The 11,854-nt window shown below is 42.9% G+C and overlaps 1 protein-coding gene across 1 annotated transcript; it reads right to left on the reverse strand.

Annotated features, from left to right (window-relative positions):
* Positions 1 to 7,254: 7,254 nt before the first annotated feature.
* LOC116896085 (heat shock protein HSP 90-alpha-like) lies at positions 7,255 to 10,741 on the reverse strand. The gene is made up of 2 exons (XM_032897063.1): positions 10,622 to 10,741; positions 7,255 to 8,154 (listed from the first exon to the last, which is right to left on the reverse strand). Exons 1-2 carry the CDS (start codon positions 10,739 to 10,741, stop codon positions 7,255 to 7,257), a joined length of 1,020 nt encoding a protein of 339 aa, XP_032752954.1.
* Positions 10,742 to 11,854: the final 1,113 nt, after the last annotated feature.

Consider the following 11,854-nt stretch of genomic DNA (forward strand, 5'->3'; position numbering starts at 1 on the left):
AGTCAGCAGTGTAGTGACCTGCAGGTGCGTGGCGGGGACTAGAGCTATAGAGAAAGGGGGGAGGGAGGCCAGAGTGCTACGGAAATCAGCTTGGAGCACAGGGTTTCTGAGTAATTCCAAAATCAGACAGAATTCAATAGCAGCATGGCACAGAATGGAAAGAAATAAGTCCCCACTGTAGTATGTGAATTTCTTTTTGAAAAATTATCTTTAATCTTTTTTTACAGTCCAGTCTACCCTCCAACAGTTTCTCATTCCATTCTTCCACCCGTACCCCTGTCTCCAAGAGGATGTCCCTACCCTACCCCCACCCCACCAGACCTCCCCCCACCTTGGGGCCTCAAGTCTCTCGAGGATTAGGTGCATCTTCTCTCACTGAAGCCAGACCAGGCAGTCCTCTGCTGTATATGTGTCAGGGACCTCATATCACCTAGTGTGTACAGCCTGATTGGTGATTCAGTGTCTGAGAGATCACAGGGGACCAGGTTGTCCTCCTTCACACCTTCTTCTAGCCTTTTCCTAATTCAACCACAGGTTCCAGTTTTCTGTCCCTTGGTTGGGTATTAATACTTGCATCTGTCTCAGTCAGCTGCTTGTTGGGCCTCTCAGAGAATAGCCATGCTAGCCTCCTGTCTGTAAGCACACCATAGCATTATTAATAGTGTCAAGCCTTTGTACCAATACCATACAGTTTTTATGACTATTGCTCTGTAATACAGCTTGAAGTCAGGGATGGTGATTCCCCCAGAAGTTCTTTTATTGTTGAGTATAGTTTTCGATATCCTGTTTTTTTTGTTATTCCAAATGAATTTGCAAATTGCTCTTTCTATCTCTATAAAGAATTGAGCAGGAATTTTGATGGGGATTGCATTAAATCTGTAGATTGCTTTTGGCAAAGTGGCCATCTTTACTATATTAGTCCTACCAATCCATGATAATGGGAGATCTTTCCATCTTCTGAGATCTTCCTCAATTTTTTTCTTCAGAGATTTGAAGTTCTTGTCGTACAGATCTTCCACTTGCTTGGTTAAAGTCACACCAAGATATTTTAAGTTATTTGGGACTATTGTGAAGGGTGTCATTTCATTAATTTCTTTCTCAGCCTGATTATCCTTTGAGTAGAGGAAGGCTACTGATTTGTTTGAGTTAATTTTATACCCCGACACTTTGCTGAAGTTGTTTATCAGGTTAAGTAGTTCTCTGGTGGAACTTTTGGGGTCGCTTAAGTACACTATCGTATCATCTGCAAATAGTGATATTTTGATTTCTTTCCTTCCAATTTGTATCCCTTTGACCTCCTTTCGCTGTCTGATTGCTCTGGCTAGAACTTCAAGAACTATATTGAATAAGTAGGGTGAGAGTGGGCAGCCTTGTCTAGTCCCTGATTTTAGTGGGATTGCTTCAAGTTTCTCTCCATTTAGTTTAATGTTAGCTACTGGTTTGCTGTATATGGCTTTTACTATGTTTAGGTATGGGCCTTGAATTCCTGATCTTTTCCAGGACTTTTATCATGAAGGGGTGTTGAATTTTGTCAAATGCTTTCTCAGCATCTAATGAAATGACCATATGGTTCTTATCTTTGAGTTTGTTTATATAGTGGATTACATTGATGGATTTTCATATACTAAACCATCCCTGCATTACTGGTATGGTGCCTATTGATCGTTATGGATGATCGTTTTGATGTGTTCTTAGATTCAGTTTGCAAGAATTTTATTGAGTATTTTTGGGTCAATATTCATAAGGGAAATAGGTCTGATGTTCTCTTTCTTTGTTGGGTCTTTGTGTGGTTTTGGTATGTTATTGGTACAGAGACAGGCAGATAGATAAGTGGAACAGAATTGAAGACCCAGAAATGAGCCCATACTCCTATAGCCACTTGATCTTTGACAAAGGAGCTGAAACCATCCAATAAAAGAAAGATAGCATTTTCAATGAATGGTGCTGGTTCAACCGGAGGTCAGCATGTAAAAAAATGCAAATTGATCCATTATTATCACCATGTACAAAGTTTAAGTCCAAGTGGATCAAGGACCTCTACATCAAACCAGATACACTCAAACTAATAGAAGAAAAAGTGGGGAAGAGTCTCTAACACATGGGCACTGGAGAAATTTCCTGAACAAAGCACCAATGGTTTATGATCTAAGATCAAGAATCGACAAATGGGATCTCATAAAACTGCAAAGCTTTTGTAAAGCAAAAGACACTGTCATTAGGACAAAATGGCAACCAACAGATTGGAAAAAGAACTTTACCAATCCTACATCTGATAGAGGGCTAATATCCAAAATATACAAAGAACTCAAGAAGTTAGACTCCAGAAAGCCAAATCACCCTGTTAAAAATGGGATACAGAGCTAAACAAAACATTCTCAACTGAAGATTATCAAATGGCCATAAAGCACCTAAAGAAATGTTCAACATCCTTAGTAATCAGGGAAATGCAAATCAAAACAACCCTGAGATTCCACCTTAAACCAGTCAGAATGGCTAAAATAAAAAATCTCAGGTGACAGCAAATGCTGGCGAGGATGTGGAGAAAGAGGAACACTCCTCCATTGTTGGTGGGATTGCAAACTGGTACAACCATTCTGGAAATCAGTCTGGAGGTTCCTCAGAAAATTGGACATTACACTACCTGAGGACCCAGCTATACCTCTCTTGGGCATATATACCCAAAAGATGCTCCAACATATAAAAAAGACACATGTTCCACTCTGTTCATAGCAGCCTTATTTATAGTAGCCAGAAGCTGGAAAGAACCCAGATGCCATTCAACAGAGGAATGGATACAGAAAATGTGGTACATCTACACAATGGAATATTACTCAGCTATCAAAAACAATGACTTTATGAAATTCATAGGCAAATGGTTGGAACTGGAAAATATCATCCTGAGTGAGGTAACCCAATCACAGAAAAACACACATGGTATGCACTCATTGATAAGTGGCTATTAGCCCAAATGCTTGAATTACCCTAGATGCATAGAACACATGAAACTCAAGACAGATGATCAAAATGTGAATGCTTCACTCTTTCTTTAAAAGGGGAACAAGAATACCCTTGGCAGGGAATAGAGAGGCAAAGATTAAAACAGAGACAGAAGGAACACCCATTCAGAGCCTGCCCCACATGTGGCCCATACATATACAGCCACCCAATTAGACAAGATGGATGAAGCAAAGAAGTGCAGGCCGACAGGAGCCGGATGTAGATCTCTCCTGAGAGACACAGCCAGAGTACAGCAAATATAGAGGCGAATGCCAGCAGCAAACCACTGAACTGAGAACGGGACCCCCGTTGAAGGAATCAGAGAAAGAACTGGAAGAGCTTGAAGGGGCTCGAGACCCCATATTCACAACAATGCCAAGCAACCAGAGCTTCCAGGGACTAAGCCACTACCTAAAGACTATACATGGACTGACCCTGGACTCTGACCTCATAGGTAGCAATGAATAGCCTAGTAAGATCACCAGTGGAAGGGGAAGCCCTTGGTCCTGCTAAGACTGAACCCTCAGGGAACGTGATTGTTGGGGGGAGGGCGATAATGGGGGGAGGACGGGGCGGGGAACACCCATATCAAAGGGGAGGGGGAGGGGCTAGGGGGATGTTGGCCTGGAAACCGGGAAAGGGAATAACACTCGAAATGTAAATAAGAAATACTCAAGTTAATAAAAAAAAAAAAATAGTGTCTAGCCTTGTAGGCTCCCCTTGAGATGCGTCCCAATTTGGGCCTGTCACTGTACCTCCTTGCTCTCAGCCTCTTCTCCATTTTTGTCCCTGCAGTTCTCTCAGACAGGAAGAATTGTGGGTCAGTTTTGACTGTGGGATGGCAAACCCATCCCACTACTTGATGCTGTGTCTTCTTTCTACTGGAGGTGAACTCTACAAGTTCCCTCTCCCCACTGTAGGGTATTTCATCTAAAGTCCCTCCCTTTGAGTCCTGAGAATCTCTCACCTTCCATCTCTGTGATAAATTCTAGAGGGTCCTCCAACCTTCTACCTACCAAGGCTGCCTGTTTCCATTCATTCTGCTGACCCTCAGGGCTTCTCTCCTGTTCCTCTGCCTAATAGGGGATCATGTTCCCCCTTTCCCCTCCCTTCCCTTTTCTCACCCATGTCTTCCTCTCCTTCCTCCTGTGATTGTTTCCTTCTCCTTCCCAAGTAGGATTGAGGTCATAGTCATGGGGGAAATGCAAATCAAAATGACCCTGAGACCTTACACCAGTCAGAATGGCTAAGATCAAAAACTCAGGTGACAGCACATGCTGTCGAGGATGTATAGAAAGAGGAACACTCCTCCATTGCTGGTGGGATTGCAAGTTGGTACAATCGGTCTGGAGGTTTTTCAGAAAATTGGAAATAGAACAACTGAAGACCCAACTATACCACTCTTGGGCATGTCCCATTGTACCAGAGGAGCACGCACTTCACTCTGTTTATAGCAGCCTTTTTTTGCGAGAGCCAGAAGCTGGAAACAATCCAGATGTCCCTCAACCCAAGACTGGTTACAGAAAATGTGGTTCATTTACACAGTGGAATATTATTCAGCTATCAAGTTATTAAACATCATGAATTTTGCAGGCAAATGAATGGAACTACAAAATGCCATCCCGAGTGAGGTAACTCAGACCCAAAAAGATATGCATGGCATGTACTCACTAATAAGTGGATATTAGCCAAAAACATACAAAATACCCAGGATACAATCCACAGAACTCAAGCAGGTTAACAAGCAGAAGAAATAGTTAATGGAAATAATGTTAAGGTTATTTGTTCATCCATACTCTGCTTATGGCAGAGGAACTTAAAGAAGCCGATCTAAACTTAAAACATGTGTACATTTCAGCCATAGATGTTGGCTCTCTATCAGAATGGTTGCCCTGTTAAGGCCCTTGGTTCACTACTTCTTTCTTTAATATGGCTCATTTGGAAAAGCCACTGTAAGGGAACACATGTGCTAACAATGTCATTCAAAAGACAGATGAGAATTTTTTAATGAAGCAACTTCCTGGTCATGTGTTCTGTTTCCTACTGGAATTACTGGTGCCAACATATACTTTGAGTGATGACCTAGCAAATTGACCATATGTCAAGGTCACATGATAGGTCCATTTTGCTGAATAAAGCACAAACAGACTCAGCTGACTGGGCTCCTTCTCCCCCAGTCCTCTGACCTGCATGTGGCACACCATTCCACTGTGCTGTTGGGTCTGCAGGTGGATTTGCAGGACTCATACCCAACATATCATTTTTCTCAGCAAATTCCCATGTTCATGTGGCTAAGTGTTTTAGGTTTTCTTAATTATATTTAAAAAGCAGCCTCATGCCGCCATCATTGGATGGTTTTATTACCTTGTCCCATCTGCACTTGTGTTCAACTGGCCACATAAAATGAATGTGGGGAGACTCTACAATTTCAGGTCTAGTATAGAAATTTTTACCTGGGTTTTAATGAATCCTCTCTCAGATTAGGAGTCTGTTCATAAACATAGACTGTTGCATTCAATAAACACTTGCAGCACACTACTCTGTGTGCTTCTTCTAGGCTGGAGGTATAGGGAGGACCGTACCTGACTTTAAAAACACAGTAAACAGAGTACCTCATTGCAGGTATCAACTTCAATCCATAATGTATGAACTTGTGCAGTGAAAGCTCAAAGAAGGGGACACTTTCTTTATGCCAGTGGGGCAGGAGTAGATGACCTTGAGCTGAGCACCAAAGGATAAGACTGTTGGTAAGGAAGAAGCATTTGAGAGAACACCCCTTCTGAACAAATCTCATTAGTAAATGAAGCTTACGCACAGAGGCTCTCCCATACATTGGCAAATTAAAATTGAACATCAACTTGAGATGCTAAAGAGTAAAGCAAGACTTGAAGAACGTGGGATGAGGCCATTATGAAAAACCATGTCATCGGGGAGCATGCTGATGAGCTAGGGCATGGGGTGGCATGGAAGGAGTGAACCAGCATTCAAGAATGGTCCTTGCTCATTTACCGGAGACAGAGGGATTCTGTTGCCATAGAATCAAGTCTGTTCCTAGTTCAAGTCTCTCGCTGATGCGCTTCTTCAGAATTCAATATGATGGTTTCAAAATTATCAAACCATGTATAGTCACAAAGTGTATGGAAGAACCTTTTCATTACTATGTGATATAAATGCATACAGAACAGAGCTGAGTAGACACGCAGTTGTAATCACTGTGGAGGCCCTTAAGACGCGTTTCCATGGTTTGTCCATCCCTGTTTCACTTAGAGTTCATGATTCAACAGGTTTCCTAGGCGATTAACCGAAAGAAATCCGAGTGTGGTTACGAATATGCTTGAAAATCCTTTGCTATGCATTGACTGAGAAAAAGAGCAATCGGTTTCCTATAAATCTGGGCATCTGAAATCTTAAGATCAGTTTGAATACTTGCTGCCTGTCCCGAAGGATCAGCCGTGTAAAGCTGACGTATCAGGCAGCCGTGAAGACAGCCAGCTTCGAGCTTTTTCAACTTTGTTCTTTGTTTTGTTTTATTGTTTCATTTTCCTTCCTCATATAGTTATAAATTTTCCACTTGCAAGAAGGGCCTTCTCGGCATGGCAGTGCAGCTCAGCTTATCTTCCTCCCGGATAAATCTGTGTGTAATTATCTTAGCAGGTGAGAGAATTCAAGGAAGTGGTGACTGCCTAGGAAATGAGTTTGCAAGGCCGTGAGGTTTTTCGTTCATTAGAGGCTTGACTTCCCAAACATCCCACTTCATCTTCACGGAGAAGGTACTTTTCCATCTTCCCGGGTCTATATCAAATCTGACCACTAGAAGGTACTCTTCTCTCATCTGTATTTACCTTTTTAAAGCAGAATGTGATTGGGCACTGTTATTTCCACATTCACAAGCCTTGCTGAGTTACAAGACCTAGGAGAACTTAGGGTTTTGTTCTCCATACTTTGGAAAACAAGTCACTTGGGAAATTCCTCTGTCAAGTTGTTTTAGCTTGTGCTTATTTCTAAGACTAGTACATGCAGAATTAACTACAGGGAATGAAAAAAATTTTAAGATGAAACTTAAGTCATCTTAATTTGGTCTACTAAGGAATCCAGCTCAACAGCTAAACACTTCAGACCGCGTAGTTAATATTACAGTAGGTGACATTACGTCTCACAAGAAACGTTCTATCAACCTCTTGAGTCAAACCTATAGTATCACAGTATCACATGTAGAAACTTTTATCTTCCCCTTAGTTTTCATGCCACATAGATGTTTCAAATGTTAGCAAAAATGCGTGATGTGTCGTCATCGCCTTCCAGGGGTAGCGTTTCTTCAGTTGCAGCAGCACTGTTATCATCCACAGTAGGATCATCCTCATCAGTACCTAGACCAAGCTTGATCATCCTGGAGATCCTGTTAGCATGGGTCTGGGGATCTTCCAGACTGAAGCCGGAAGACAGGAGTGCTGTTTCGTACAGCAAGATGACCAGATCTTTCACAGACTTGTCATTCTTGTCAGCCTCTGCCTTTTGCCTTAAGGTTTCAATAATGGAGTGATCAGGGTTTATCTCCAGGTGTTTCTTTGCTGCCATATAGCCCATTGTTGAGTCGTCTCTGAGGGCTTGAACTTTCATGATTCTCTCCATGTTTGCTGTCCAGTCATATGTGCTTGTGACAATACAGCATGGGGATGTCACCAATCGGTTTGACACAACCACCTTTTCAACTTTTTTCTCCAAAATATCTTTCATAATTTTGCAGAGGTTCTCAAATTTTGTCTTTTTCTCTTCCCGTTTCTTCTTTTCGTCTTCATCTTCTGGAACTTCCAGTCCTTCTTTGGTAACTGACACCAAGGTCTTGCCCTCAAATTCCTTCAGCTGTTGCACACAATACTCATCAATGGCCTCAATCATATAGACTATTTCTAAGCCATGCTTTCGGAGACGTTCCACAAAGGCTGAGTTAGCAACCTGCTCCTTGGTCTCACCTGTGATAAAATAGATGTGCTTCTGGTTTTCCTTCATTCTGGTGCAGTAGTCCTTCAGAGAAACCATCTCGTCCCCACTCTTCTCAAAGGCTATTTCCCACAGCAGCCAGATATTTCCCAGTAATCCTTGTAGTTTCTTCTCATAGGCAAAAACACATAAATTCTTGAGTGTGTCAGTCGTGAGCAGCTGAGAATATTAAGTCACTATAAAATGTATTATTACAGAGCAAACGATTTTTGTTAGGGGAAGTTTTTAGATTAAAACCTCTCAGAGAAGTACTAGCATGTTCCAGTCTGTCTGTCTGTCTATCTGTCTGTCTCTCTCTCTGTCCCTCTCCCTCTCCCTCCTTCTGTGTGTGTGTGTGTGTGTGTGTGTGTGTGTGTGTGTGTATCCTTGTGTCTGCGTGGCCTATGTACTGTATAACTTACTTTTTGTTGCTGTAGTGAAAGCAGCTTAGGGAAGAAAGACTTTATTTTAGCTTATGGCTCCAATGGAAGACAAGTGGTATGGGCATGTGGCTGCAGTCAGCTGGAGCATGATGTCAAGTGATCCCATCTGCAGTCATACACATACAGCCAAGAGCACAGACTGGCAGTAGGGCAAGATGATAAACTCTCAAAGCCACCTCAGAAGGATGTCCTTCACTAGGAAAGCTACAACTCCTAGAACTTGCACAAGCTCCCCACCAGAACACAATGCGTTCAAATGCCTGAATGTACTCAGTGATTACGCAGTTCAAACCTCCTATCAAGTAGATAGCAAAGGCAAGGTGAGTCAGAGAAAATTATTTTTAGTGGCCCACGAAAATGAGTTCAGCATTGGTCTTCTCACAGGGTTACTTGACCCCAAGCACATGATCCATGAGCAAAATTAATCTACAGCTATTACTAATGCCAGAAATAGTCATACCCTGGATTTTTAAAATGTACTTCCAATTAAAGTTAGCTGCTTCCCTTTTAAAAACATAATCTTTAAACTTGTTCTGCTGGCATTTGAGACCTGAGCCATCAGTCCCATTCTCTACAAACTTACTCTTCTTCAAAGTGCATTTGATATTCCTCTTACAGCAACAGCAGAATGCACAGAAACCTGTCAGTGGCACTCGTTTCTAGGGTAGGGACAGGCAAGGATGCTCACAGTAGGGGCACGGTCAGTGCTGTGCAGAAGGACAGTGCCGTGGTGGGGACTGAGAGATGAGGGGACGTCTTGTACACGGATGCCAAAGGAAGTCTCTCTGAGAAAGTCTTGTTTGAGGTCTAAAGGAAATGAGGAAGGAAACCATGGATGTGCTCTGGAAGAAACGTCAGACAAATAGAAAAGCAAGGGCAATCCTGGGGTTTATTCTCGGAATAGTGAGACTACAGTTTAGAATGTAGGAGAGAGCCGTAAAGACGAAGACCAAGAAGACCTCACAGAACTTTCCTCCAGACAACAATGAAGCCTGCAGAGCCCTCTGCAGAATAGGCCAATTGCAGTTCTTGGTCAGAGAACGGTCAGCTTCTTGAATGAAACCTAGACTGGATAGGGCTGGGTTGAAAGAGGGGCAAGTAGTCCTAAAAGATTTAGAATTATCTAGACAAGAAACAATGGTTCTACATAAACTTGTGGAGGTTTAGCTTGGCTGAGGCTCTTTGCTGATTGTAGTGAGCAGATAACGAGAAGTGTGTATCATCAACTGGTTTTGAGCACCAAATGACAGAACGTGATGTATGCATTAGCCACTGTCTTGTGAAACTGATTCATTCAGTTGCCCATGCAAGTAACATTTCTTTCACCCAAGCAAGATTGTGGCTTCTGGTTATTTATTACACAAGGCAACATACTATGTCCAAGTATCCATTTATTGTCAGATGTCAGCTACATTACATTCATTACACATTTCTGCATGTGTATTTTGTTTTCCTTTTGCCTGTGGACCTCACCTCAAGTCATAAATCTCTGAAGGTTCTCTGAGACCTTTCCTTTAAATTAGATCCTATGGATTTGGCATTCGAAAGCCCTCACTGTTTCAATTCTCTGGTTGCTTCCTGAAAATGCCCTCCAGCTCGATCCTCTTGTGTTTTAACAAGGGCCTAAATAGAACCTGGAATGTCTCTTTGCTTTTTGAGGTATGAATCAAAGTAAAAGCGATCTGCGAATAACTGGACAGAAGAGGCCTGTTCTGGAAGGTGGTGGAAACAATCTCTGTTCTGGCCTCCCTGTTCTTTTCCCATAGCTGAGCTGTGATGTGCCGAACTCAGAACCATACAAAGTCTGAGAGAGGTCGGAGCAGCTGTCAGGCATTGCTACAAACATTGTAGCTTTTTCTACTCCAGAACTGTTCTGGAAAGTGTAGCTATGGTGTCACGTGACCTCGTCTGCAAACCTGCCTGTGTTCCTTCTGTTAGCCTGGGAGCTAGCAGTGTCTGCTTTCCCTTCTTTTCTTCTTCCTGCTCCGAGTCCTAATTAAGGTGGGTGTTTCGCCTCTGGTGGATGTCAGTCCAGAGTTTTGATCTCTTTGTTGTCTTCATTCTGCCTTCTGACTGATGCCTTCCTGGGCAGTTAATACCACACAGTCTAGCTGTCATTTGAATGGGTCAGAGTGGGTCAAGATTGCAAGGCAATTCGGAGGGGAAACGAACCTCGGTTACCTCAGGACCTTGTATTGTCACACCCCCTCTCGAGCCTGATGAGCTGCGCACGTCTTGTCAGGCCCATCTCGCTTGTCAGTTCTGTAGCCTGCTGGCGTCTCTGGGTCCCTTACATCATAGGACATGAGTGCTTCTTCCTCCATCCGCAGGCAGTCTATGTGCGTCCTGGATTCTGGCTCATCACCTGTGTTCTATCCCTGTCTGAGCTGTGCCCCGGCTCTCAGGTACAGGGACGCCGAGAGCACCGAGGCTACAACTTTTCCGTTCCTCCTTGACTTTTCTTTCTTGTTGCAAATTAAACATAATGAAGTACTGACAACTTGGCATTCTGTCACTAAATGGAGTTCATGTCCACCAATCTAGAGTCTGGACAATCAGGGCACTAGCAAAACAGATTTCTGTTGCGAGGCTTTTACCCCCAGCTTGTAGCAGCCGGCACACCACCATGTTTTACACCCACACCTCTTTGTGCACACACACATGCGATGAGTGAGCAAACTCTCTGCCTTGGGCACCAGCCCCAGCACAGTGCCTCACTTCTGACCTTTCTCAGATAAGAGCCCCAGAGAGAGGGCGCAGCAGTTAGCAGCACTTGCTGCTCTTACAGAGGACCTGGCTGAAGTTCCCGGCAGTCACAGGGCAGTTCACAGTCCCTGGTAAGACCAGTTCCAGAGGAACCAGCATCTCTGACACTCAAGGGCTCATGCACACACATATAGCATAAAGTAAGTGATTTAATAAAACGGAGTTGTATATCTCAGCATAACCCTAAATCTGCAGAGTACTGGAACTGATAGTATTCCCTCCTCCAGACTACCTCCCAAGGATCCTCCAGATACTGCGCCATGGCTTTGAGACGTGCAATATGAACGTTGCAAGTCAAGAGTTCAATTCATAACTTTCGTTTTGTTTTCTTTAGCATTCTTGGTGGTTCTATGTATCTTCTACCACAATGATCATTCAGTTAATAAGAATTCCCGCTTAGACAAGAAATCTTTCCCAGCCTTGTCAAGAAGGCTTAAAGCCTTAGAGCCAGAACATCAGATGTGTCAACTTGTTATCAAATCACAATTAGTAATTTCACATCGTCTCTTCCCCAGTCTCTTCTATGGATGAAAATATAGATTATATTTTATTTAAAAATATTTTTATTCTTTTAAGAGAGAAAGAAAGTGAGAGATAGTGTGTGTTTGTGTGTGTGTGTGTGTGTGTGTGTGTGTGAGAGAGAGAGAGAGAGAGAGAGAGAGAGAGAGAGA

The sequence above is a fragment of the Rattus rattus genome, chromosome 3, assembly GCF_011064425.1.
Source record: "Rattus rattus isolate New Zealand chromosome 3, Rrattus_CSIRO_v1, whole genome shotgun sequence".
NCBI classification, from domain to species: Eukaryota; Metazoa; Chordata; class Mammalia; order Rodentia; family Muridae; genus Rattus; species Rattus rattus.